At 47.1% G+C, this 27,441-nt stretch overlaps 1 protein-coding gene across 1 annotated transcript; it reads left to right on the forward strand.

The window, feature by feature from the left end:
* On the forward strand, nt 1-27,441 carry ST8SIA2 (ST8 alpha-N-acetyl-neuraminide alpha-2,8-sialyltransferase 2). Its single transcript, XM_083475199.1, has 6 exons — nt 1-456; nt 14,677-14,739; nt 15,398-15,520; nt 17,933-18,190; nt 19,478-19,771; nt 26,070-27,441. Exons 1-6 carry the CDS (start codon nt 347-349, stop codon nt 26,353-26,355), a joined length of 1,134 nt encoding a protein of 377 aa, XP_083331325.1. The 5' UTR covers nt 1-346; the 3' UTR covers nt 26,356-27,441.

The following is a 27,441-nucleotide window of genomic DNA, read 5'->3' on the forward strand; positions in this document are numbered from 1 at the left end:
TCTCTCTTTCTTTTTTTCTCTCACTCATTCTCTCCCCTCTCAGTGTCAAGAAATCTTGGAGAGGAGGAGGCGGCGACTCTGTCCTGGCAGGTCCCTTTCGCGAGGATGAAAGCCCAGTTTCCCAGCCTGGGGATGCAGTAGGCGGTGACCCCCGAGAGAAGAGGGAGCCCTCAACTTGTAGGCAGCGGTGTGTGTAAGGGGTGGGGGGGTCTCTCTTTTGGGAGATCTCCAAACTCCTGCGCTCGGGACCTTCTTCGCCTCTGGACCGGCAGAGGAGGCGCCCCGGCGGCTGCAGCCCAGCCGAGCCCCGCCGATCTCTCTCGCTCTCTCCCTGCGCCCCGGAGCCATGCCGTCGCCGCCGCCGCTGCCCTGCCGGGGCTGGACGCTGGCTCTGCTCACGCTGCTGGTGGGGATCCTGATCTTCGCGGACATCTCCGAGATCGAGCTGGAAATCGGGTAAAAAAAGAAACAATGAAGCCGGGTTCGATTCCCCCGCGCGTCCTTGCGCTCTGATCCAGGTGGCTCTTGTTGTGGGGGGGCGCGACTGGGGGGGCTAAGGGAAAACAGTTTGGGAGAAGCAGGGAGCTTGGAGCCGGGCTGGAGTAGCCGGGTGGGGTGGGGTGGGAAATCAAGCTCTGCTTTGGTTCGGGCAGGGGGGCGTGGCGGAGGGGGGCTTGTAAGGTAGGGGACACTTTTAGCTCGGGGGTGGCTTTTCAAAAAGAGGGACCGATGCGAAATGATGCTGGCGGGGGGTTTACAAAGGAGAAGGGAAACCTCTGCGGGGGGGGAGTGCGGTTACAAAGGATGTTTTTTCTCTGGGGAAGGAGGATGAGGAAGGGGGCGCGATGGAGTGGAAGGGGGGCTGCAAGAGAAGGAGAGTGTGGGTGGGCTGGGCGAGGGGGGGGGACTCCGGAGTTTCTTTGTCTCCGCGCGCGCTGCCTCGGCTGCTAGAGCTCTCAGTAAGCGAGGGGGGAGCGCTTTCGCTCTAGCCTCTCGCCGACCGAGCTCCCAACCCCTGTACCGGCCAGCGCGGGGTGAGGTTCGAGGGTGGGGTCGGGCTTATCAACTGCAGTTGTTGGGGGGTTGGGGGGTTAAGGAGTCAATCGATGTGGGTCTTGGGGAGATCTGGAAAGCAGGAGAGGAGAGGGGGGCGTGGACCGGCTGGAAGTTGGGGAGGGGAGAGAAACGGGAAATGAGAAAGCCGCCTTGGATACCAAGTCCATCTAGCTCCGTGCTGTCTGCCCTAACCGGCAGAAGGGAAAATTCCCAGCCCCACCTGAAGATGCCCTGGGTTGAACCTAGGATCTTCTGCGTGCAAAGCAGATGCTCCACCACTGATCTCTGGTCTCTCCTCTGGGACACAGGAGAACCTCATGTCTTATTTTGATAGTTACAAGCTTAGTGGATCAGGGGGATGTTGTAGATGTAGCATATCTTTATTTCAATAAGGCTTTTGGCAAAGTCCCCCATGATATTCTTGCGGAGAAGCTGGACAATGTTATTGTTAGGTGGATTTTTAGGTAGTTGACTAACCAAACCCAAAGAGTACTTGCCAAGGACTCCCCGTCATCCTGGGTGTGGGAACGTGACAAGTGGGGTGCTGCAAGGTTCTGTCCTGGACATGGTGTTGTTCAACAGTTTTATAAATGACTTGGATTAAGGAATTGAAGAGGATTTGCATAGGACACCAAATTGAGAGGGGTAGCCAATACTGTACCTCAGAAGACAGAATCAAGATTCAAGATGACCTTAACAAATTGGAGAACTGAGCCAAAACTAACATATGACATTTCAATAGGGACAAGTGTAAGATTGTACAGTTAGGCAGGAATAATCAGATGCCCAAATATAGGAAGGAAGACACCTGGTTTGCCTGTAGTATATGTGAAAAGGATCTAGAGCAGGGGTCAGCAACCTTTTTCAGCCATGGGCCGGTCCACCGTCCCTCAGACTGTGTGGTGGGCCGGACTATATTTTTTTTTTGGGGGGGGATGAACAAATTCCTATGCCCCACAAGTAACCCAGAGATGCATTTTAAATAAAAGGACACATTCTGCTCATGTCACGCTGATTCCTGGACCGTCTGCAGGCTGGATTTAGAAGGCGATTGGGCTGCATCCAGCCCCTGGGCCTTAGGTTGCCTACCCCTGATCTAGGGGGTCTTAGTAGACAACAAGCTTAACATGAGTCAACAGTGTGATTCTGCAGCAAGAAATGCTAATGCAATTCTGGGCTGCATCAACTGAAGTAATAGTCCAGTTTAAGGGAAGTAATAGTACCATTATATTGTCTTATATCAGACCCCACTGAGTACTGTGCTCAGTTCTGGGCACCACAATTTAAGAAGGATATTGGCAAACTAGAACTTGGTTGCAGAGGAAGGCAACCAAGATGATCAAGGGTCTGGAAACCAAGCCTTATGAGGAACAGTTGAGGGAGTTGGGTATGCCTAGCCTGGAGAAGAGAAGACTAAGAGATGATGCAATAGCCGTCTTTTAAATATCTGAAGGGCTGTCTTGTGGAAGAAGGTGCAAGCTTGTTTTGTGTTGCTCCAGAGGGGAGGATCCAAACCAATGGATTCATGTGACAGGAAAAGAGATTCCAACAAAACTTGAGGAATAATTTCTGATGGTAAGAACAGTAGAGCAGATGAGCTGGGAAGGTGGTAGACTCTCCTTTGCAGGAGGCTTTTAAACACAGCTTGGATGCCCATCTGTTAGGGTTTTCTTAGCTGTGATTCTTCCATTGCAGGAGGTTGGACTACATGAAGACTGGGGTCCCTTCCAACTCCACAGTTTTCTGGTTCTATGAAGGATACAGTTGCTCCTCTAGTTCAGCATTGCCTACGCTGAATGGCAGCAGTTCTCCAGGGTTTCAGGCAGGGGTTGAACCTGGGACCTGCTGTGTGCAAAGGAGATGCTCTGCCACTGAGCTACATCTCTGCATCTTGGGATAGGGACTTGTAGAAGGGCTGGTTTAATGCAAGAAGTACCGAAAAGCTCCAGGTTTGGCACTTGAGAAATGTTGGAAGTTTAAAGTGGGAGACATGGATCCACCACACTCCACTGACAACCAGGGGCAGTGGCAATGGCATTGTTGGCAAAGCTGGAAAGTGTTAGGCATCATGCTCAGGTGTAGGTAAAAGGTAAATGACCCCTGGACAGTTACATCCAGTCAAAGGCGATTGTGGGGTTGTGGCGCTCATCTCACTTTTCAGGCCAAGGGAGCCGCCATTTGCCCACAGACAGCTTTCCAGGTCATGTGGCCAGCATGACTAAACTGCTTCTGGCACAATGGGACACCATGGAAATGCCATTTACCTTCCCACCACAGTGGTACCTATTTCTCTACTCGCACTGGTGTGCTTTCGAACTGCTAGGTTGGCAGGAGCTGGAACAGAGCAATGGGAGCTCACCCCATTGCATGGATTTGAACTGCCAACCTTCCGATTGGCAAGTCCAAGAGGCTCAGTGGTTTAGACCACAGTGCCACAAATGTCCCTCAGGTATATCTAGCAGAGAGGCAATAACCATTCGTTGCACTTATCCTTTTTCTGCCCTAGTGCTTGTGACATGGATGGAAGCCCCTTTTGCAATGGTTCTCCCCTTCTCTGTGTACCTACTCCACACTTGTAGGACCCAGCTGTAGTGTTTGTTTTGAAGGGAATGTATTAAGTAAGAGGAGTGCCCCAGTGCCCCGGGGCTGGTACTGATTGCAATTCTCTCAATAGGGAGTAATAATTTCAGATCCATGTTCTTTAAGTGTGCATTAAATGTATGGTGCCTTTACAGTGCCACCATACACGCCATACATTTAAAGAACATTGCTTCCCCCAAAGAACACTGGGAACTGCTAAGGATGTTGGGAATTGCAGCTCTGCAACACATCAATTACAGTTCCCAGCATTCCTCGGGGGAAGCCACATGCTCCAAATGTGCTTTAAATGCTCAAATTCTGCTTCTTGGTTTCCAGCTGGGCAACTGGTTGGCCATTGTGAGAATAGGAGGATGGATTAGATAGGTGGGCCTTTGGATCCAGCCGGGCTCTTCTTGTGTTCTTATGGACTTGTACTGCCATGGGAAAGGCTGTTTGGGGACATAGGAAACTGTCTTGTGCTGATTGAGACCATCTGTCAATCTAATTCATGATGACTTCTGAACACCAGTTGCTGGCAATCCCAAAAGGGGAGAGCTGCTGTTGTGCTCGGGTCCTGCTTGCAAGCTTCCCACTGGGGCATCTGGTTGGCCACCATGGAAGAGGGATGCTGGAGTAGACAGTTCTCTGCCCTAAGCCAGCAGAGCTTTTCTTATGTTCTGCCATTCTGGAGGAAAGGGTTGGGTGGATATCTGCTGTGGGCACTTCCCGGTCAGGGATGGGTTTAGCGGATAGTCAGGGAGGGAGGACAGAAGTTAGAGTCTCTCCACCCCTGCCTTAGATGTTGTCTTAGGCTGAGTAGAGGATAAAATGAAGGGAGTCCTTCCACTTTCCTATTATTCTGTGATGGAGTGTGTGGTCCTGATTAGACCAAGGAGGGAGGAGCACTCCATCAAGTTGAAGGGGAAGCTGCTAGTCGAGATACGGATGGAGCAATGTGTAAAAATGTAGTTCTCAGACTGTGCCATGAGAAATCAATCACTTAATTAAAGACTGTTGTGACTCCAGAGTAGCCATTGATGCAGCAGACTGTCTGCTGCATTTTGGCACAAAACACCACTCCAAGCCCACCTTCTTCCTTCCAGTTAGGAAGCACAACCAGAGCAGTTTCTTGTGCAGGTATCCAGAAGGTGGACTGCTCCTTACTTGCCCTAACTAAAAGGTACACCTTTAGAGGTGCAATTGTGAAAAGTCCCTCTAGATATAAATCAGAAGGGAAGAGTCTCAGTCGTCAGGGAGAGATTCATGCTCTCCTACATTTCTCCGAAGGAAATAGGGACATCCTAAGGAAAAGCAGGACATTCCAGGATCAAATCAGAAACCGAGATGGCTTCTGTAAATTTGGAACTGCCCCTGGAAAATAGGGACACTTGGAGGGTCTGAGATTTGGTACTTGCCAAACTGAAATGGGATAGGACAGAAGAACAGTAGAAGAGTCTCATTGGATCAGGCCAATGGCCCATCCAGTTCCTTTTTAAAAAAATAAATAAATACATTTTTATTTGATTTTCCAAAATATGAACATACAGCAAAAACAATTCCCAATCTAATTATTGAGATTATGCTGAATCTCCTGACTTACCCGCATCCCTTCCATGGGTCCTATAGATTCTATTTTCAACTACATATCAATACTTCTCCAATTTTTCATCTTCCTAGGTTATCTGTACGTTCTATTACATTACAAGTGTGTTTAAGATCCTGCTAATGTTTTGACCTGTTTACAATGATTTTGTATATACATTATAAACATTTCCCATTCTTTTTTTTTTTAATTGTGTCTTCTTGATTCCTAAGCTTCCCAGTTAGTTTTGCCATTTCAGCATAGTCCATCAATTTGATTTGCCATTCTTCTCTAGTCGGGGTTATCTCTTCCTTCCATCTCTGGCCTCAGTCCAGCACCCTGTTCCAAACAGATGCCCCAATGGGAAACCTGCAAGCAAGACCCGAGCAGAAGAGCCCTCAAATAGCAAAATGGGGCATGCCCCCCCCCCCGATTCCAGATAATTTGTTCATTGAGCATTTATCCTGATATGTTTGCAGGAAGGATAGATGATGTTGCATCGAGCATCACTCCACACTTCCCAGGGCCTTTCTCCATCACTTTCCGTATCACAAAAGAGTCCAATCTTTTAGGGAAGTGAGATTGTGGCACAAAAACCTCCCAATCAGCTTTAATCGCACAACCTAAATTTGTCCGTGTGTGGTTGAATCCCACTTGAAAACAGTGACAGCCTGGAAACAAGCTATACTGGAACTTGATTGAGCATTTGTGCTGATTTGATTCTGTGGCAGTCATAAGACAATGAACACTCACCTGGTATTCATCCTGATTTGCTCGAGGGCTGTTTAGTCATTAGTCCCATTAGTAATTTGCTCATACTATACTTTACAGCAGATTTCCCTATCATTTTTCAAGCTGCCAGAAGTCAATTATTATTAATATTTTAAATAGATTTGTTGCACCATTTGTTGCACTTTAATTGTGCAAACCTACACCTACTATAGGGACGTGGGTGGTGCTGTGGGTTAAACCACAGAGCCTAGAACTTGCCGATCAGAAGGTCAGTGGTTCGAATCCCCACGACAGAGTGAGCTCCCGTTGCTCGGTCCCTGCTCCTGCCAACCTAGCAGTTCGAAAGCACATCAAAGTGCAAGTAGATAAATAGATACTGCTCCTGCGGGAAGGTAAACAGTGTTTCCGTGCACTGCTCTGGTTCGCCAGAAGCGGCTTAGTCATGCTGGCCACATGACCCGGAAGCTGTACGCCGGCTCCCTCGGCCAATAAAGCGAGATGAGCGCCGCAACCCCAGAGTGGGTCACAACTGGACCTAATGGGCAGGAGTCCCTTTACCTTTACATTTACATCTACTATAGGCACTTAATCCCTACCACAAAGCTGTGAGACTGTGGAGATGGCTCAGGTCTTTAACCCTAAATTCACCAGAGGGTTCTCCATAGAAGGCCTTGGTCTCAATGACTGGGGAACCCGTGACTTTTCAGATGTTTTTGGACACCCATCAGTGCCTGTCGGTGAATCCAAAGGAGCTGTAGATCAGAGAATCAGAGAATCACAGAACCATAGAGTTTGAAGGGACCTTGAGGATCATCTTGCCCAGCCCTCTGCAATGCCAGAATATGCAGCTGTCCCTTATGGGGATCGAACCTGCAACCTTGGCGTTATCAGCACCACGCTGAAACATCTGGAGGCCCGGGAGTTCTCTACACCTGGAAACTTGGGTCGTCTAAGGAGAAGCAAGGCATCACTTCCCCATCCAAATTTCTGTCCCTCTCCCCCACCCCACCCTGAGAAAAATCACACTGTGTCCTAATCATTCCCCTTTATCATGAAATCAATTAGGCACTAGAGAGTGCTTTAGGAAAGGTGCCCAGTGTCTGCCTGGCACACAGGTTGCGGTTATTTTATTCCCGACTCCCCCCCCCCCAAGGCAACAAAAATTAATTCGCCATCTCCTTCCTTCTGCTACACCAGGATACAGTGTGAATGATGAGGCGCAGGTGAGGGAGGTTATCAGAGGGATAATAACCTGCCTTTGAATTAACCAGGAGCAACCACTGGAAGAGACAGGGATGAGATGTGAAATGGGCCAGTGGCCGGTTCTGGTCTGGCGGTCCCAGTGTAATGACAATCATGTCAGGCTATATTTATGTATAGGATGCTGGTCTCCCCACCCCCCACCCCTGGTCTGCTCCCACCCATTCTCAGCAAGCAGACCTTTTAGATCCCACTTTCCACATTTCTCCCTCTTTGTTTTCCTGTCTTCTTTCTTCTCTTCCTTCCATGTTTCCTGGGGGATCTTTAGAGGCAAGGATGGGGAAGAAATTCGATCCAAATCCATCTCCTTTGCACTTTCTGAAGCACTGCACAAACCAAAACACAGCCCTTTTCCAAATTTCGCATACCTCCGAATTTTGCAATTGTATTTCATACGTACAACAATGAATATACAGGAATAAAGAGTTCTTTACTGAGTCAAACCACTGGCTTATCTAACTCAATAATATCTACAATGATTGGCTTGTGACTTTCCAGCTTTACCTGGAGATGCAAAGGATTGAACCTGGGGATAATTGTGTTTCAGTTCTCTTATTGCTTCAGAGAATGAAGATTAGGTAGTTTCACATTAAAATGTGAATTCCTGTGAACCAAATTTCTCCCCATCCTTACTTCTGAGCAGTAGTATTAGACTGGGTGTATTTGTATCTGGTCATCACAGAACAAGTGAACTCGGAGCTGAATAAACCGCCACACAAACAGATGTAAAATGCCAATTCTCTCTGGTAAATTTCCCTTTAAAAAGAAAGATAAAATGTTAAAATGAGATGAAACAAAAATGAATGCTTGCAATTCTGAATACAATTATGTAAAACCTAAAGGCTGTGGTGCTAATTAAAGTCACTTAGCAGCATACTTGTCTGCTGGTGAAAGGTTTGCCATCAGCAAAACGTGGTTGCACACAAGAATGCATAAGCAGGTTTTCTGGTGACTTTGCTGTGCAGTAAATTTCACAATCTGTTGTGCAACAAGTTCCTTCTAGCACAACTGTTGCTTTGAATTCCTCTGCCGCTCAACATAAAAACTCACCCATCCAATAGTGCAAGAGACTTTGTGCTAGCAGACAGAATATGGTAGACACAGCCCTGAATGAAGAAAAGCATAAAACAAGCATAATATTCTGAGTCTCCCTGGTAGGGTATGGATTTTTGCACTATAAAACCATCCACCCCAGTTGTCTAAACCTGAAAGTTATGAGTTATCTTGCCTTCCTTTCAGGGCATAATTTGAACTGCGGGGGTCTGCCTCCTGACCCTCCTCCTCCTTATATGGTTCCAAGGGAGGAAGGAGAAGTTCTGTATAGCTAGAGCAAAAGGCAGTTCTTGACTTTATTGGCAGAGACGTTGCTAGAATTCACTGCCGTGGCTTTGAAGAACGATTCGGCTCCCCAGAGAGTACCTGCTGTTTCGGAGGAGAGCTTTTTTAGACACCTCGTTGCCAGGCTGTGACAACGTGAGCAGATGAGACCTTTAAACATTGATGTGCAAGGTCTCGAGTCATCTTGGCAAGGCAGGAATATGAGGTTCCCCTTGTCCTGGGCAGGGGAGATCAAGTCTGGGAAGGCTGTGCTCAAATGGGAGATCCCTTCACTCAAGGGAGACACAGCTACTCTGCACCCCCTTCAGTCATCTTCCATCCTCCTCTCCCATGACATCTAGTAACACAAAATGTGTGACAGGACATGACTGGTTTTGCTGCTCCAGGAAGAGGCAGCCCAGGAAGCAGAGCTGATCAGGGTTGCTAAAAATGTCGTGCAACGGGCTTTCTGATGGCTTACCACAGCCATGGGGTGGAGAAGCTTCAAGGCCATGAGCTATGTGAGGATAGGACTTATGGGAGAGTGATTCTTTCTGCAAATACCCAGGTTTTTCTTTGCACAGTCTGCATCCAATTTGCATACATATCCATGGAAAGAATTAACATAATTTAGACAGAAGTACAACACATTGTACCTTACAGATCGTGAGCAGGTGAATTATACCTGGTCAGATCATATCCATAACAATATAAATAATGTAATAATTTATTACTTATACCCCACCCATCTGGCCGGACCTCCCCAGCCACTCTGGGTGGCTTCCAACAGAATATTAAAAACACAATAAAACATCAAACACTAAAAAGTTCCCTAAACAGGGCTGCCTTCAGATGTCTTCTAAAAGTCAGATAGTTGTTTCTTTCCTTGACATCTGGTGGGAGGGCGTTCTACAGGGCAGGTGCCACTACTGAGAAGGGCCTCTGCCTGGTATATTTAAAGTGTATATTTAAAGCATGCCCCCCCCGCAAAGAATCCCAGGAACTGTAGTTTGTTAAGGGAGCTGGGAATTGTAGCACTGGGGGGGATAAACTACAGTTCCCAGGATTATTTGAGGGAAAGCCCTGTGTTTTAAATGTTTGGTGTGGATGTGACCTCAGCTGTCTACCGTAGGTGCTGCTAAGTGCAAAAGGTTTCCACTCCTTTCATAAAGGTTGCGAATCTTTAAACCACACATGGATCAAACAGTTGTGCTGGCTGGGGCTTCACTCCAAACATTTGGAGGGCACCAGGTTGGGGAAGGGTGCCCTAGGCCACCTGTAAAGCCAAAATGGACGCACACACACACACACACACCCTTTGCTCTTTAGCAAACAAAGGGCCCTTTCTCCTGGATTTCCTCTCCCTGGGACTGACAAACAATAAAGAGACATGAAAGTGAGCTCCCTCTTCCCAAGGCCACTGAATGGCTGAGCACATAAAGATGAAAGGTCTGGGTGGGGATGCAGTGGGAGGGCAAGGGGAAGAAGAATCTGCTGAGGAAAATGATACACATGAACCAGCAGAGTGGATTTGGCTGCTGCCTGCAGCCTTGGGAAGATGGGCATCCGACTGTTTCTCAGAGTACTTATCAAACACTTAACTCCCAGAAGGAGGAATGGCAGAGATTGAAAATGATGCGAGGTGTCAAGTAAAGTAGAAAAGGAGCTACACATGGGCACTTAGTTTATTTATTTGTCTTTTAAAAATACTGGGGACCTGAAATTTGATTTAAACAACAAAATCTAAATGGTTCACAACAATTATACATACACAATAAAAACCACAGGTGGTTCGGGTTTTTTTAGATCATCAGCTAGCTAACACAGAAACTGTTTATCTTGTCTGCATAAGCCTGAGAACAAATAAAAGTTCCCAGCAAAGGTGTAACTCGAAGTCACCTGCTGGATCTGTATTGACAGAGCACTAATGGCTCAATTTCTTGGGGAAGCAGACTTGGGAAGCAGCAAATGACACGCCTGCACACAATCTCAGTGATATAAGGGTTCAGGGGGTTCCCTAAGGTATCCTGGCCTCAGTTGTTCAGAGCTTTGTAACTTGATTCAAGGACCTTGACCCTGGCTCAGTAGTAGATGGGCAGCCAAGTACAGATGTTTTAACAATGGCGTCACATGTTGTCGGTCAGATGCCCCCTCCGGCAGTCTGGCTGCCTGGTTCTGCACCAGCTGGAGCTTCCAAACCAGGCCCAAGGGAAGCCCCACAGAGAGTGCATTGCTGTAGTCCAGCCTCAAGGTTGCCAACACATGGAGTACAGTGTACATGTCCACCAGGAAGGGGAACCTGTGGCCCTCCAGCTGTTCTTCAACTCCAATAGCCTGCCCCTCCATGAATGTGTCCAATCCTCTTTTAAAGCCACCCATCTTGGAAGCCATCACTGCCTCCTGCGGGAGGGAGTTCCACAGTTTAACTATGAGCTGCATGAAGATGTACTTCGTTCCATCTGTCCTGAATTTTCTGGCATTTAGCTGCTTTGGCTGTTCATGGCTTCTAGTAGTATAAGAGAGGGAGGAAACTTTTCCCTATCCACTTTCTCTATGCAAAGTATAATTTAATAAACTTATTCCATGTCACTTCATCCTCACCATTTCAAACGCGGCAACCTTTCCTCATCAGGAAATCACTCCATCCCCTTCATTATTTTGGTTGCTCTTTTCTGAAGCTTGGCTGCCCTAAATGGTCTCTCCAGATGCAGGTTACAGCTACAATGTACATTGAAAGTTCTCTTGCAACTTTCCAGGCTGACAAGGAACCATTCATTGGTAAGCACTCTTTGGGTTTGATCAGTCATCCGCCAACACAAATCCGCCTAACAGTAACATTGTCTAGCCCACGTTTTAGCAGCTTCTCCACAAGGATATCACAGAGGACTTTGCCTAAAGCCTTACTGAATCCAAATAGGTTACATTCACAGCATTCCCCTGATCCACCAAGCTTGTAATTCTTTCTTGCTGTGTGTGTGTGTGTGTGTGTGTGTGTGTGTGTGTGTGTGTGTGTGTGTATATATATATATATATATATATATATATATATATATATATGAGAAAGAAATAAGTTTAGTCTGGCATGACTTGTTTTTCAGAAACCCAGCCTGGCTCTTAGTAACCACAACTTCCTTTTCCAAGAGCTCACAGGCCACCTGTTTCATTATCTATTCTAGGACTTTTCCTGGCTTGAATGTCAAGCTGTCACTAGTTACCTGGCTTCTCTTTTCCCCATTTCTGAAGCTGGGGACAATATTTGTCTGCCTCCAGTCTGCAGGGACATTACCTGTTCTCCAATGATTCTCAAAGATTATAGACAGAGGCTCTGAGATTACATCTGCACATTCCGCTAATACCCTTGGATGCAGTTCAAAGCAGCTAGGTGTTTCCTTAATGCCTCTTTTCCTATCTTGGGCTGCAGCTCCCTCTCTGCATCATTTATTATACTATCACCAGGTTGGGCACTGTTTTCCTTTTGGGAGAAGGCTGAGGGAAAGTAGGTATTGAGCCTTATCTCACTCGCTCAATAGCATTTCTCCTTTTTTCTCACACAGAGGAAATAGTACTTCCTTATTTTTCCTCTTGCTCTGAGCATAGCAAAAAAAATAAAAATCATTATTATTATTATTAACCTCTCTTGCAATCCTGGGCTCTAGCCCACCTGACCCTCTCCCTGCGAGTGTTGGCTGGTCATGTTCCCTACCTTTGTAATTTTCTTATTCATCTCTTCTTAAATCTTGGTTCATCCATAAATTCTTTATGCAACCACACTGGTTTCTTTAGATGCCTCCTACTTTTAATTTGTATTAGAATTGTTTGTGAATGTGCCTTCAGTATTTCACCTTTAAGAAACTCCCATCCATCATGAGCTCCCTTCTCTTGAGGCATTTCTGGCCATAGGATCTCACCCAGTAGTTCTATAAGCTTTTTGAAATCGGCATTCTTAAAGTCTTAGAGTGCACATCCCACTTCACTCAGCTTTCTCTTTCCTCTGCAATACTGAATTCCAAGAGGACATGATCACTTCCTCCCAAGTTTCCCACTACTTCTACCTCACTGAGCAGTTCCTCCCTGTTGGTGAGGAACAGGTCCACGATAGTTGATTCGCTTGTTGCTTCTTCCAGCTTCTGGGAAATGAAATTGTCAGCAAGGCAACTGAGGAATTTGTTTGACCTTACATTCTTGGCAAAGTTTTATTTCCACCAGATATTTGGGTAACTGAAGTTTCCCATGACTGCTATAGCTCTCCTTTTTGAATGTTTAGTAATCTGCTCTAGGAAGGCATCATCCAAGTCTTCAGTCTGGCTTGGAGGTCTATAGCAGACACCCACAGTAAGGTCACTGTTGCTTCCCTCTCCTGTAACAACCTTTTTAGACTACCCTTCCAAGGATTATTTGTGGGAAGCCACAACTGTTAAAGAGGTGTACAGCTGCTTTAGATATATGATCTGGATACGATCTTAGAGGCAGAGGACCTCTGAATGTCAGGTGCTCAGGGTGGTGTTCAAACAATAGGAGGGACAGCTATGGCTTCCAAGCATCCTAGTCAGCTTCCCAGAAACAGCCGATCAGTCACTGTTGATACTGGAGTAAGGTAAAAGGTAAAGGAACCTGGACAGTTAAGTCCAGTCAAAGGTGACTATGGGGTTGTGGCACTCATCTCACTTCAGGCCAAGGGAGCCAGTGTTTATCCACAGTAAGCTTTCCGGGTAATGTGGCCAGCATGACTAAACCACTTATGGAACACCATGACGGAAACCAGAGTGCACGGAAATGCCGTTTATCTTCCTGCCACAGTGTACCTATCTACTTGCACTGGCATGCTTTCGAACTGCTAAGTTGGCAAGAGCTGGGACCAAGCAACGGGAGTGCAGCGCATTGCAGGGATTTGAACCGCCGACCTTCTAATTAGCAAGCCCAAGAGGCTCAGTGGTTTAGACCACTGTGCCATCCGCTTCCTGTGGATACCAGAGTAAAGGGGCCCTTAGCAGGGTGTCCACATAAGCATCAGCCCCCCAAAACAGTGGCGTAGCGTGGGGGGTGCAGGGGGGCCGGCCGCACCAGGCGCAACATCTGGGGAGGGCGCGCTCGCACTCGCAGCTCTCTGCCCCTACCTGGCTCACTCACTCTAGGGGGCGCAAATTACTTGCCTTGCCCCGGGTGCTGACAACCCACGCTACGCCTCTGCCCCAAAATGACACAGGTGTGTGTGTGTATATATTCAATCAATCTTTATTATGGTCCAGAGACCCAACAAATGATTACAAAACAATACACAATTCATACAGCCTACCTCCAGGTTAAACAAGCATATTGTTCATAGTGTGTGTATATATGTGTGTGTGTGTGTGTGGTTCTGGTACTGCATACCCTTGACTACCCCTAGAAAAAAGCACTGATTATACATATTATATAATTGCACATATTAATTTATGCAATTGCATGTGTGTGTGCATATTAATAAACATATATCACATATTTATATGCAGGCTTAGAAAGAATTACTATGGTCTGTATCCAGTGTTCTCTGTCTTCTAGCAAGGCCTCTCGGGCTAACAAATGGAAGCACTTTAATGTTGCACAGCAGAGTAATCTAATGCAACTGTTGTGCTAGCAGAAACCTCTTGTGCAACAAATCACACAATCTACTATGCAACAGAGTTACCAGCAACCTGCTTCAAAATTCAATTGCACAATGAAGTTCTGCTGGTGCAAAACATTTCACCAGCTGGGCAGGTATAAGTGGCTTTTATTTTGTGCTATCTTAGAGACAACCCTGTAATTTAAATAGAAATACAATCCATTTCTGCCTAGTGAGGAAGCCAGTGACCAGGTGACAGCTGGGCGGGCTGGGCTGATGGGGGTTAGCCATCCATCGCTTCTGGAGTCCACCTGCTAGGGTAAATATTTTATTGTGGCCAATAGAATTCTGTAGAATTCTTGGAAGATATTTAATTACAAGAAAATGCCTCCAGTCACAAAGTGTGCCTTTACGTTATGCCCTGGAACCTACACATGATATATAAATGAAAGCTTCTAACTTTGGAGCCCTCTAGACTACAGCAAAGAGGAGATCACACCGACGGTTGAGCAAAAGCTTTGTGAAAAGGCACCAGTTTGATGAATAATGCATTTCCTTTGTCCTGTAGGAATTCTGGAAGCAGAGGTGCAATCAGATCGGCACTGAGCAGCTTACATGGCAAACCTAATAGGTTCGTAAATTGGATGTTGTGTTCATTTGTGTTTTGCTTTAAGAGGGCTATTAATCTACTTCTCTCTCTCTCTCTCTCTCTCTCTCTCTCTCTCTCTCTCTCTCTCATACACACACTCATGCTCACACATTCTCATGCATATTCTCTCCCCCCCCTTTCTCTTTTATGTGGGATGGTGCTCTTTCAACTCACCTCGTAGATACCTGTTCCTTTCCTGTTCTGCTGCAGATTTTCTTAATCATCCCTCTGTTCACCCAGAATCGTCCACCTCTCCCTCAGTACTCTCCTATCTCATTACCACCAGCAGCTTGTAGTCATTGAGACTGATTGGGCAGAAAGCAGGGAGATCAACAGTAGGTGGCGCCAGAGCCAATGGCAGGCAGCACCAAACAATTCTAGCTTTGCCCCTCACTTTGCTGAGTTCCACAAGGGTTGTGTACACACTATATCTTTAAAGCACGTGATTTCCCTCAAAGGATTCTGGGCAATGCAGTTTGTTCAGGGTTGCTGGAAACTGTGACTCTGTGAAGGGTGAACTACAGCGCTCATAATTCTTTTGGGTATCTTGAGAGATCTTGCTGGAATCTGTGCTAATAGATCCTGTTCTTTTTCTTCCTCCGCCACTACCTCTCCCTTTCTCTCTTTTTCTCCTCTCCAGAGCCGAAGTGTTAATAAATGGCTCCTTATCTCCAGCTGTTGTTGACAGAAGCAACGAAAGTATTAAGCACCATCCAGCTCCATCCAAATGGCAACACAACCAGACACTCTCTTTGAAGATCAGGTACTATCTAATTTCTAGGAATGGGCACATCAAAATCCAGTGTTACAAGATTGGATGAAAGTTTGATGTTTGTTTCAAGATTTTGACGTATCTACAGGTTTTTTCCCATTTGGTTTAGTTTATTCAATTTGTGCATCATTTCACACAGTCAGCAGAAGGCTTGAGGCCATTTACAGAGAAAATATAAAAATACTTATAAAGAAGACAAGCACTAATAACATAACAGAAAAGCAATAAAAGCATTCATCCACAAATATCACCCAACAACATAAAACAACCGCTTCACCCAGATAAGAATAAGTTGACCCATAATTGATCTCAGTTATTCAAAAAAATATTGAACAAATATTAAATTCCGTTGTAGCAAAGCTCGTTCTCTATTTGGGAATTTACAAACTTGGCAGATTTCATGGAATCATAGAATTGTAGAGATGGAAGGAACCCCAGGGATCATCTAGTCCATGGGTAGGCAAACTAAGGCCCAGGGCCCGGATCCAGCCCAATCGCCATCTAACTCTGGCCCGCGGATGGTCCGGGAATCAGCATGTTTTTACATGAGTAGAATGTGTGATTTTATTTAAAATGCATCTCTGGGTTATTTGTGGGGCATAGGAATTCATTCTTTTTTTTCTCTCCAAAATATAGTCCAGCCCCCCACAAGGTCTGAGGGACAGTGGACCAGCCCCCTGCTGAAAAAGTTTGCTGACCCCTGATAATTCTAGTCCAACCCCTTGCAATGCAGGAATCTCAACTAAAGCATTAGATCTACAAGCCAGGTTATTTTGAGTTTGGGCAGCATTACTAGTAATTCCAGACAGAGCAGCAGCAGGGAGCTGGGGGCCAAAGTAGAAGGAGTACCATGGGAAGTGAGGACTGAGGATTGCTGGTGCAGCATCTAAGTCACGAAGCCGCCAGTTCAAATGTTGTCTCTGCTATCAACTCAGTGGGCAGCCTTCAGCAAATCCCTTCATCTCAGCCCCTCAGCTGGAGGTAATGCGGCCACCAAGGTGGTTGATGTAAGCAGTACGGAGATAATTTCGATGTGAGCTGCTTGGAACACTCGCATTATAAATTCCAAACAGCAGCCTCACTATTATTACAGGGAAATGCCTGTCATCATCATGAATCGGGTTTGTGCACACATGGTTTGTGTGTGTAAAGAGATCCTTCAAGAAAAATGATGCTTTTGTGCTGCATATGTGGCAGCCTTTTAGATATATGTAAAAATGTTTGTTTGTTTGTTTATACACTATCCTTTCGCCCCAAAGACTTGCAGAGTGGCATACAAAAAATGTAAGGCTGGGATGGGGAACCCGCAACCTTCTAGATGCAGTCTACTGATGGCTCCATGACAGAGGACCCTCAACATCACAACCATACCATTAAGACAGCACAACCATAGCATCAAAGCACAGCTTACATGTGAGGTAGTCAACATGGTGCCCTCCAGATGTAGGTGAACTGCAGCTCCTATCACCCAGCAGGGCCAATGGTCAAGAATTATGGAAGGTGCAATCCAGGAACATCTGGAGAACATCACATTGGTTACTCTGGATTACAGTACATAATAACATATACAGTGCAGCAACACTGCAAGAAATGGCATTATTCAAGTGTGATGGTCCTTGCGTCTTATCTTCTTTAGTTGTTGAGTCCACAAGCTACATAACTAGGTGCATGACTATGAAAGGGTTATAGCTGCAGAAGGTCCCTGGTTCAATCCCAAACATCTCCATGCACAGTTGGGAAGGTTCCATGTCTGAAACCTTGGAGAGCTGCTTCTAATCAGTGTCAGCCAAGGCTGAGGAACCTTTGGCCCACCAGATGTTGTTGGACTACAAGTCCCAGACAGCATGGACTATAGTCAGGGATTATGAGAGTTGTAGTCCAGCAACGGTGGACTAGCAACGGTCCAGCAACGGTGGCGCTGTGGGTTAAACCACAGAGCCTAGGACCTGCCGATCAGAAGGTAGGCAGTTCGAATCCCTGCGACGGGGTGAGCTCCTGTTGCTCAGTCTCTGCTCCTGCCAACCTAGCAGTTTGAAAGCATGTCAAAGTGCAAGTAGATAAATAGGTACCGCTCCAGCGGGAAGGTAAATGGCGTTTCCGTGTGCTGCTCTGGTTCGCCAGAAGCAGCTTAGTCATACTGACCACATGACCCAGAAGCTGTACGCCAGCTCCCTCAGCCAATAAAGCGAGATGAGCGCCGCAACCCCAGAGTCGGTCATGACTGAACCTAATAGTCAGGGGTCCTTTACCTTTTTAGTCCAGCAACAGCTGGAGGACCAAAGGTTTATCAACCCTGGTGTAGACAATGCTGAGCTAGAAGGACAATGATTCTGACTAAGTTGAAGACAGCTTCCTGTGTTCCTAACTAGACTTATTCCCTCCCTCCTTTTTTCTTTTAAAAAGAAAGCACATCTTGAAATTTCTGGATGCTGAAAAAGACATCTCAGTGCTCAAGGGAACTCTCAAGCCTGGGGATATTATCCACTATGTGTTTGACAGAGACAGTACAATGAACGTTTCCCAAAACCTCTACGCCCTCCTGCCCAGGACTTCACCACTGAAAGGCAAACACTTTCGGACATGCGCCATTGTGGGCAACTCAGGCATCCTGTTGAACAGCAGCTGTGGAGAGGAAATAGATGCTCACAACTTTGTGATAAGGTAATGGTGGTTTCCAAGAAGCAGCACTCGGCTTTGAAGAAGGCCCTTCTCTTTAAAATAACCCCCAACCAAACCATGCATCTCAACTAGGGGTGGAGGAGAAATCCAATTCTGTTTGCATTTAAATGAACCGTAGACTTGGTAGAGACCCCAAAGAATCATCTAGTCAAAGGCAGAATAGATATGGGGGGTAGAGAAATTCACGGAGGAGGAGGCTTTGAAGCTTTGAAGGCAGTAGTGTAGTGAGAAATTCAGAAGTGCATGACAGTGATAGCCTCTCCCCACTCACAGCCACACCTTTTCTAAGTTGATACCACCTGACAAAATTATACAGTAATCTTGTAATTATACAATAATCATATTATTAATAATAAGAGATGCATTGTGTAGAGATGTATCAGTGCAGATCTCCATGTGTTGCCTTTCAGCAACTTTCCATGCACATACATGGGCAAATGATTTGCAGTGCTCCAATATCTTCTTTCAGAGTGAATTAATATGTGTTTTCCTTGACGTTCCATTGTATGTAACAGAACTTGAGCACCTTTCTCTTGAAACGGAAGCCCCTTGTGTTTTGAGTGTTCCTAAATGCTTCACTTCAGGGCATACGGTGGCTAAAAAGCTCCCCTTCCATGCTGACTGGGCAGCTCTAGGATGCCGGGGGCAGGTACCCTGATAAAGAAATAGTAGAGGGTCTTCAACCTCCAAGGACCCCAGACCACTACATGAAGGCTGTATCACAGAGCAGTTGCTGGGAAACTGAGCAGAGGAATGCTATTGTGCTCATGTCTTGCTTGTGAGCTTCCCAATGGGGCCATGTGGTTGGCCGCTGTGAGAATTGAATGCTGGACTATATGTCCCTTGGTCTGGTCCAGCAGGACTCTTCTTGCCTTGTTCTTAACTTCTGTGGGTTGTCTGTATGACTTTTACACAATGGGAAAGGAAGCATGAAGCAATGAGGGCTGAGCCGCTTCATCACTCCTGTGGCTTTGCCAGTGCTTCAAGATAAGACTGTGACCATTGCTGACATGCTACACAGGGAGTTGGGATTCCCTGTCCAGGTGCCACGTTCTTGGCTGGGCAACCTTCTTTTCCCCATGGCCTCTTGCACCACCACTCCTGACATGAAACCCGTAGGAAGTTTCCTGAAAGGAATGGAACCCTCAGGTCAGAAAGGGGTTTTCCTCGCCCAAAAACAGACCCATTCCCTGATCATTTCAGACCCTCTTTTGGTGCCTGCTCTAATGTCCACTTCCTGGATGTGTGCCCTGACATTTCCCCTTCCAGGTGCAACCTCGCCCCAGTCCAAGAGTACACCCGGGACGTGGGGACCAAGACAGATCTGGTGACCATGAACCCATCAGTCATCCAGCGTGCTTTTGAGGACCTGGTGAACGACACCTGGCGGGAGAAGCTGCTCCAGCGCCTCCACAGCCTCAACGGCAGCATCCTCTGGATCCCAGCCTTCATGGCCAAAGGAGGCAAGGAGCGTGTGGAGTGGGTCAACGAGCTCATCCTCAAGCACCGCATCAACGTCCGCACCGCCTATCCATCCTTGCGGCTGCTGCACGCCGTCAGAGGGTGAGGAGCTCGGCGACCTGGGCCAAAAAGCCACTCGAAATTTGGCTCTTGGGAGACATGCAGAGCAGTTCCTGATGGTCTTTGTCTTTAATGCTTTAGTGCATGGATGTGGGGTGGGGGACCTCAGGCCCTGGGGTCAAATCCGGCCTGCCAAGCCTCTCTATTCCCCAGGCCACACCTCTTCTCTCTAGGCCACGCCCCTCACAGGCCCTGCTTCACAAGAATAAAACTCACCTTCGTTGCTCTGCTCTCCTTTGCTCTGGCCCTGACTACTCCTAGCATGTGGCCCTCAACAGTTGGTTGAGAAGGGAATGCAGACCTCAGTCCAAAAAAGGTTCCTTGCTCCTGCATTAGCTTGTATTTATCTGAATTTGAATCATAGAATCATAGAGTTGGAAGAGACCACAAGGGCCATCGAGTCCAACCCCCTGCCAAGCAGGAAACACCATCAGAGCACTCCTGACATATGGTTGTCAAGCCTCTGCTTAAAGACCTCCAAAGTAGGAGACTCCACCACACTCCTTGGCAGTAAATTCCACTGTCGAACAGCTCTTACTGTCAGGAAGTTCTTCCTAACGTTTAGGTGGAATCTTCTTTCTTGTAGTTTGGATCCATTGCTCCGTGTCCGCTTCTCTGGAGCAGCAGAAAACAACCTTTCTCCCTCCTCTATATGACATCCTTTTATATATTTGAACATGGCTATCATATCACCCCTTAACCTCCTCTTCTCCAGGCTAAACATGCCCAGCTCCCTTAGCCGTTCCTCATAAGGCATCGTTTCCAGGCCTTTGACCATTTTGGTTGCCCTCCTCTGGACACGTTCCAGTTTGTCAGTGTCCTTCTTGAACTGTGGTGCCCAGAACTGGACACAGTACTCCAGGTGAGGTCTGACCAGAGCAGAATACAATGGCACTATTACTTCCCTTGATCTGGATGCTATACTCCTATTGATGCAGCCCAGAATTGCATTGGCTTTTTTAGCTGCCGCGTCACACTGTTGGCTCATGTTGAGCAGAGATGAGCAGAGTTGCAGAGAGAAAGGGATGCTTAACTTTCCTTGTGGGCTGTTTTGCTGAACAAAATCACCAACACCCAACTGTGTGTCGTTGTTGTTTTAATGTGTATACTAGCTCCACGTATCTTTTTCCCCTGCCGGAAGATAAAGCAGTTTGAAGGGGTACCTTGCTTGCATGCTTGCTTGTTTTTGATCAGCAGACAAACAGCCTGCAAGGAAAAAGCAACGCCCCTCTTCCCAGGCCATCCTCTGGTGGCACTGATCAAAGATGAAGTCCCCTGCAGAGGCATCCCAGTTAAACCAAGCCTGCCTCACATCTCCCATCAGGGATGACACTCACAAATTCAGTTTTGAGAGATGGCTTCTAAAAACTGTATGCCGTTCAGAGCCTTCAGCAAAACAGCATGTCCTGGGATTGTTTGTTTCATGTTCAAATGCCATGCTCATTTAAAAAAAGAAAAAGAGAGAGCTAAAAACTAGTGCAAGGGTAGTTCTTCATGAGCTATATTTCTATGTGCAGGGAGGTTTGTTGGTTGGGTTAGAGAAGGGATGTGCACACATAACTCTATACAGATCGTACATTTAAAGAACCCTGGGAGCTGTAGTTTACCCCTCAAAGAACTACAATTCCCAACACCCTTGGCAAACTATTAGGGAGGGATGTGCTGTTCCCTGGCTCCTATACCAGGCTTAATAGCATGTTTACTCTGAATGTGTGGATCGGCACTAAATATTGATGTACACATATATGCATGAATTAATCCCTGCGTCATCTATGGTAGGAGATACAGGTGGGGATTTCAACCCTTGGCTGTGGCTCTGCTCCTTCTTGCCAACACAAGGAAAAGCAGAAGAGGAATCACAGCCCATTGCATGCAGGTGCACAAGCCTGAATGGCTCCAGCAACACACACAGGAGAACCCACTAGCCCACAGCAGGTGGACTTTTGCTCTGTCTGCCAACAGGAATGACACTGTCAACAGTAGCTAAGCATACGAGAGAGAGAGATCCCATTTTGCGGTAGGCTTAACCCAGAGTACGATGAGGCCTTAAGCTACTGAAGGTAATGGGGCCCTTTATATGTCCAGCTGTCCTTTATCAACAACAAATTGCCACTGTTTTTTATGTTGAATATATGCTATATGGTAATTTACGGACTTAATAGGTATCTAAAGCCATTTGCACATGCAGAATGTAGGCACCCTATATATAGAAATGAGCAAACCAGTGATATTTTAGGGAGCAGACTAGCAGGTGGGGCCCATTACTTACATCATAGGAGCCTACACAACACAAAACACTGTTGCTGTACGTATGTTTTATTTTATTTGCTTTTTATCTTATATTTTGGAAATGAACATCCAGGGTTTTTTCCCCTTTAAATTCCCCCCCCCCCCGAGTGTGCCCCTAAACTATAGCTTGTTTAGCTTATACGTAAATCCAGCACGGGCTTAATTCTACATCTCCACAGCAAGGAGAAGGTTGGTGGGTGGGTGGACCGGAAGAGAAACAAGGGTCTCTTACTCAAATCTGCTCTTTTCCAAGCTGTAATTAAGTGGATTTCATGAAAGAAGCTTTGCATATCAACTGGTTCCTAAACCTGTGCTTGCATCTGTCGCCTCGTGCCATAAGCTATCAGCCAGGCTTGCTGCAATTTGGAGAGGCTTCCTGGATCCCTGGAGGTGCCACCAGGGCAGACAAGGTGGAGGATGAGCAGATTTGGATCTCCTTTTCTGACTCATCCTGAGCCAGGAAGGTATGGGGCCAAAGTGTAATTGTGCAGATCATGGTAGGGATTGAGTAGGACTGCCAGCTCTTTGTTTCTGGCAGGGGACCTGTGCCTTTAAGGCATTGCCTAGCAGAAATTCAACAGCTGTTAGATTTTGGGGGCCTTGAAAACCACCTGGGCTATGCCACGGGGGGAGGAGGGGGAGGAATTGGTGACAGCGGGGAAGATTCTTGCATCTAAATTTGGAACCGGCTGTCCAGCTGACAAATCTTCTGTGTACATTGTCTGTCAAAGGGTTGCTTTTCTCTGCTTGTTTGGTTTTCCGCCCATGAAACGGTGCCGCAGGCTAGCAGGTCAGATGGCGAGAGAAGCACAGAGGGCTTGTCTGTTGCAAAGACACGTCCGTGCTGTAATGAATAAGATGGGAAGGCGGGGTGAGGAGAGCCAACAGCTGGGGCTGGGAAGAGCTAATTCAATTAGAGCTCCAAGCCACGGACAAGGTCCACGCTTGCAGCCAAAAAGGCAGCAAGATGACCAGCTGTCTTGTGGGCATGTATAATATGTCACTCTGCTCCAATGGGGAGGGAAGGCAAGGCAAGGATGCAAACAAATGGTTGATGACTACACAGTGCTGCTCCTTTGCACCCATGATGCCATGGCATCCTCCTGCCCAGGTAACAAGGGCCCCGAGAGATCATCCCATCCCTTCTATACCCGGTTGACCAGTGCACTCTCCAGGTGAGGGTCTAAGAAGATAAGAAGAGCCTGTGGATCAGGCCAAGGCCCAGTTCTCATCCAGTTCTCCAATCAGATGCTCACAAACGCAGGACCTGAGAACAACATCACCTCTCTCTCCAATCTTGCCTCTGACAGTGAAGGTAGAGCAGGGTTTCCCAAACCTGGGTCTCCAGCTGTTTTTGGACTACAGTTCCCATCATCCCTGGCCACTGCTCCTGCTAGCTTGGGATGGTGGGAGTTGTCATCCAAAAACAGCTGGAGATCCAAGTTTGGGAAACTCTGAGGTAGAGCTTTCAAGACTGTTTGTGCCTGCAAATATAAGAAGAAGTTATTTTGTGTACCCCACACATCTGGCTGGGTTTCCCCAGCCACTCTGGGCGGCTTCCACAGAGCCCAAAAATACACTAAAATGTCACCATTAAAAACTTCCCTAAACAGGGCTGCCTTAAGATGTCTTCTGAATGTCAGGTAGTTGTTTTTCTCTTTGACATCTGGTGGGAGGGCGTTCCACAGGGTGGGCGCCACTACCGAGAAGGCCCTCTGCCTGGTTCCCTGTAGCTTTGCTTCTCGCAATGAGGGAACCTCCAGAAGGCCCTCGGCGCTGGACCTCAGTGTCTGGGCAGAATTATGGGGGTGGAGATGCTCCTTCAGGTATACTGGGCTGAGGCCGTTTAGGGCTTTAAAGGTCAACACCAACACTTTGAATTGTGCCAGTCTAGCTGCCGCAAAGGTTTAGGGCCAGACCTACTGCTTCATTTGCAATCAGTGTTTGCACCATAACCTCCTGCTGAAGTCCTTTTAACTTTTCATACTCCAGTTGACCCTACGTTTGTTGTGCTTTAGCACAGGAGTGCCCCATGGCAACAATGCAGGGATGCTGGGAAAGCAGTGCAGAAGAGCTAAGAAAGCAGAATGGTGGGTGGTTGAGTGTAACTCTACCACTAATGCACTAGTGTTGCATCAGTGACTTGTCGCAGAATATCCATGGGGCAGTGGGGGTGGAGGACAGCAGTCCGGAGGGGTCTCTAAGTCACTGTGATGCCAGGGGGTCTTACCTCCACTGCTGGAGGCAATGTGTCTCTGAATAACAGTTGCTGGGAATCAGATATGGGGAGAAGGAAGGTTCTTCTCCTGTTTCTATGTCAACATGAGAAAATCATCAGGGGTGCACAATAAAAAGGACCTCTTGGGGGCCCTTAAAGAGCCCCCATCAGATATTTAAAAGGTAAAGGGACCCCTGACCATTAGGTCCAGTCGTGACCAACTCTGGGGTTGCGGCGCTCATCTCGCTTTATTGGCCAAGGGAGCCGGCGTACAGTTTCCGGGTCATGTGGCCAATATGACTAAAGCACTTCTGGCGAACCAGAGCAGCGCACGGAAACACCATTTACCTTCCCGCCAGAGCGGTACTTTATTTATCTACTTGCACTTTGACGTGCTTTCGAACTGCTAGGTTGGCAGGAGCAGGGACCGAGCAACGGGAGCTTACCCCGTCATGGGGATTCGAACCGCCGACCTTCTGATCGGCAAGTCCTAGGCTCTGTGGTTTAACCCACAGCGCCACCCGCATCCCTATTATCAGATATTTATTTTTACAAATTCTCTTTTTCTGGCTTAGGAAGAAAATACTCCCTGCCACTATGGCTTGCTGAAAAGAGGTATCAAACAGCAGGTCCTCAGCCCTTTTTCCAGCTTCCTGAGTCGACACAAATCTCAGGCTTCAACAGCAAGGCTGATTGGTGTGGCCAATTTGGCGGCAGGGGGGGGGAATAATTACAGTCTTCCTCAAGACAGCCTCCTTTCCTAATTAAAACCTGGAGTCTCCAGCAGCAAAAGGTGCACCGTTGATATGGCATCCCACGTGCACTTGAGGCACCTTCGTTTGGGTCTGCAAAATTAATTAGCTTTTTTAACGGTCCTCAGCTGTTTTGCAAAACAGAAGAGCTGTGCTTGGCACATACATGGACAGTGTCAAAGCTGACCTGAGTGTGAAGAAAGAGATAATGCAGCAATTTGTTCCTCATTTAGAAGTCTAGCCAGGATATTTTCCCTCCCCAATTCAAACCTTATGCCCTCAGTGCTCCCTCTGCACCACCCTCAAGAGATCCTGCAACACACTAAGGAGGGGCAAATCTGTCAATTTCTCATTTTTCCAAACGAGTTCAGTTTTCCACAGGTCCACAGCGGTTTGTGATTAAAAATAAACAAATCCTTGTGATCATTATCCAGCATTTTAGTGCAAATTCCTCCTAACACACACAACTTTGTACACACTTTTGCCTAATAGAAACATTTTTGCAATGCTTCTTATATGCATGCACGCACGCACGCGCACACACACTATTTACCCTATATAATGCATTTTTATATGCCATTTTCACTAAGAGATGCATTTACCCCAGTAAATTGCATTGTCGTACACATGATTTGGCTGAAGAACTGTAATTGCAAAATTTGGAGGTGTGCACATTCTGAAGAATGAGCATAGAGTTTCAAAAAGTGCAAATGAGGTCAATTTGAATCAAATTTCTTCCCGGCCTGGGAGTCCCCATCCTTGCCTTAAAGAGACAGATTCCCAGGAAATACAGAGGGAAGAGAAGAAAGAAGGGGGTGGACTGAGATTTATAGCTCTGTGAGGTCAGCACCCTTAAACTGAAGTTCCCAGGAGTCTTCTTGACTGCTGAAGTTGTCTAAGAGTGCTTTAATTTTACACAGTGGATGTGGCCAGCATTTTCCTTTTGTCTCTCCTTGACCCGCCGCGGTTCACTTTCCTAGGGCGATGAGTTCCAGACTTCTTTTCTCTTTTTCCCTCCTAGGTATTGGCTGACAAACAAAGTGTACATAAAACGCCCAACCACCGGACTGCTCATGTACACCCTGGCCACGCGCTTCTGCAACCGGATCCATCTCTACGGCTTCTGGCCCTTTCCTCGAGATCAAGACCAGAACCCCGTGAAGTATCACTACTATGACACTCTGAGATATGGCTACACATCGCAGGCCAGCCCTCACACCATGCCCTTGGAGTTCAAAGCCCTGAAGGCACTGCACCAACAAGGAGCCTTGAAACTCACTGTGGGGGAGTGTGAGGGGGCCACGTAGGATGGGGTTTCTGGGGGACCCACTTTCCTAGAGGCTATGCCCCATGGGAGGAAGGGGGAGGGGGAGGCACAGATGAGCAGCAAGTGGTGATGGTGGTGGCAGTAGTGGGATTGGTTTTCTTTGTTGACGTCCAGAATGGGGGATGCATGAGACCTGTATCCAGGGTACAGGTTGTGCTCTACCTCTGATGGTGTTGCTGTTTGGTGTTCGCGGGTGGAACGTGAGGGACAGGACTGGTGAGAGAAGCAGCCCCAGACAGGGGAGAGTGGCTGGGTGCAGAAGGGGGTTGGTACTTAACGGCAGCCTCCCCCCATCCCACAAAAAAAACCCCAAGCTTGGGAAGTCACTGTGGTTTGTGTGGGTACTTTAGCGTGACAACTAAATGTTAGGGCCAAGTGTTGTGAGTTGGTAGGTAGGGCCTGTTTGGCCAAGAAGCCAGACTTCTGGCTCGTGTTGTGTTCTTGGCTTAGTGGTAATGAGGGGGGAATAGGGGTGGGGGTTAATCCTTAGATCTGCCTGAGAAAGCAAAGAGGGGAGGGGAGTGAGGAGTAGCAGCCACGGCCGGTTCTCCAAGGGCATCAATCCAAGAGACGTCGACTGAGCTTCTCCCTTTCAATCTGAGACTATTTCTTAAGTGAAGGGGGTGCCCTTTGGTTTCCGAAAACCGCTAGAAGTTCTCCGGCGTCTTGCTGCAGAAAGGCAAACCGAAAATCCTTGGAAACTAGATGGCTGGGTTTGTTGACATTCCTACAGGAAGAGAAAATGCCAGGGCCTCAAGAAGATGTAATGTGGCTGATGTAAAATAAACGAAATTCACACACACACGGTTGAGGTGGACTTAGAAAGGCCGCTTGGTTTTCTTTCCTGTTCTATCTTTCTTAACAAAAGTCGTTGGGATGTAGTATGTAGAAGGTGTCAAGAGTTCCAGCTTTTAGAGGACTTGAGGTGGATTTGAACTCATGACCGGTTCTCTAGCTGAATCAAACTGCGGAGTTCAAAAAAACAAGCTGAATTTTCCAGATCACCCAAGTGACTGCTTTGCTGTGGTCTAGCTGATTTGTTATTAAACCAGTTATTTTTAAGTCA

The sequence above is a fragment of the Podarcis liolepis genome (genome assembly GCF_965112155.1).
Source record: "Podarcis liolepis genome assembly, chromosome: 14".
In the NCBI taxonomy this organism is placed as follows: domain Eukaryota; kingdom Metazoa; phylum Chordata; class Lepidosauria; order Squamata; family Lacertidae; genus Podarcis; species Podarcis liolepis.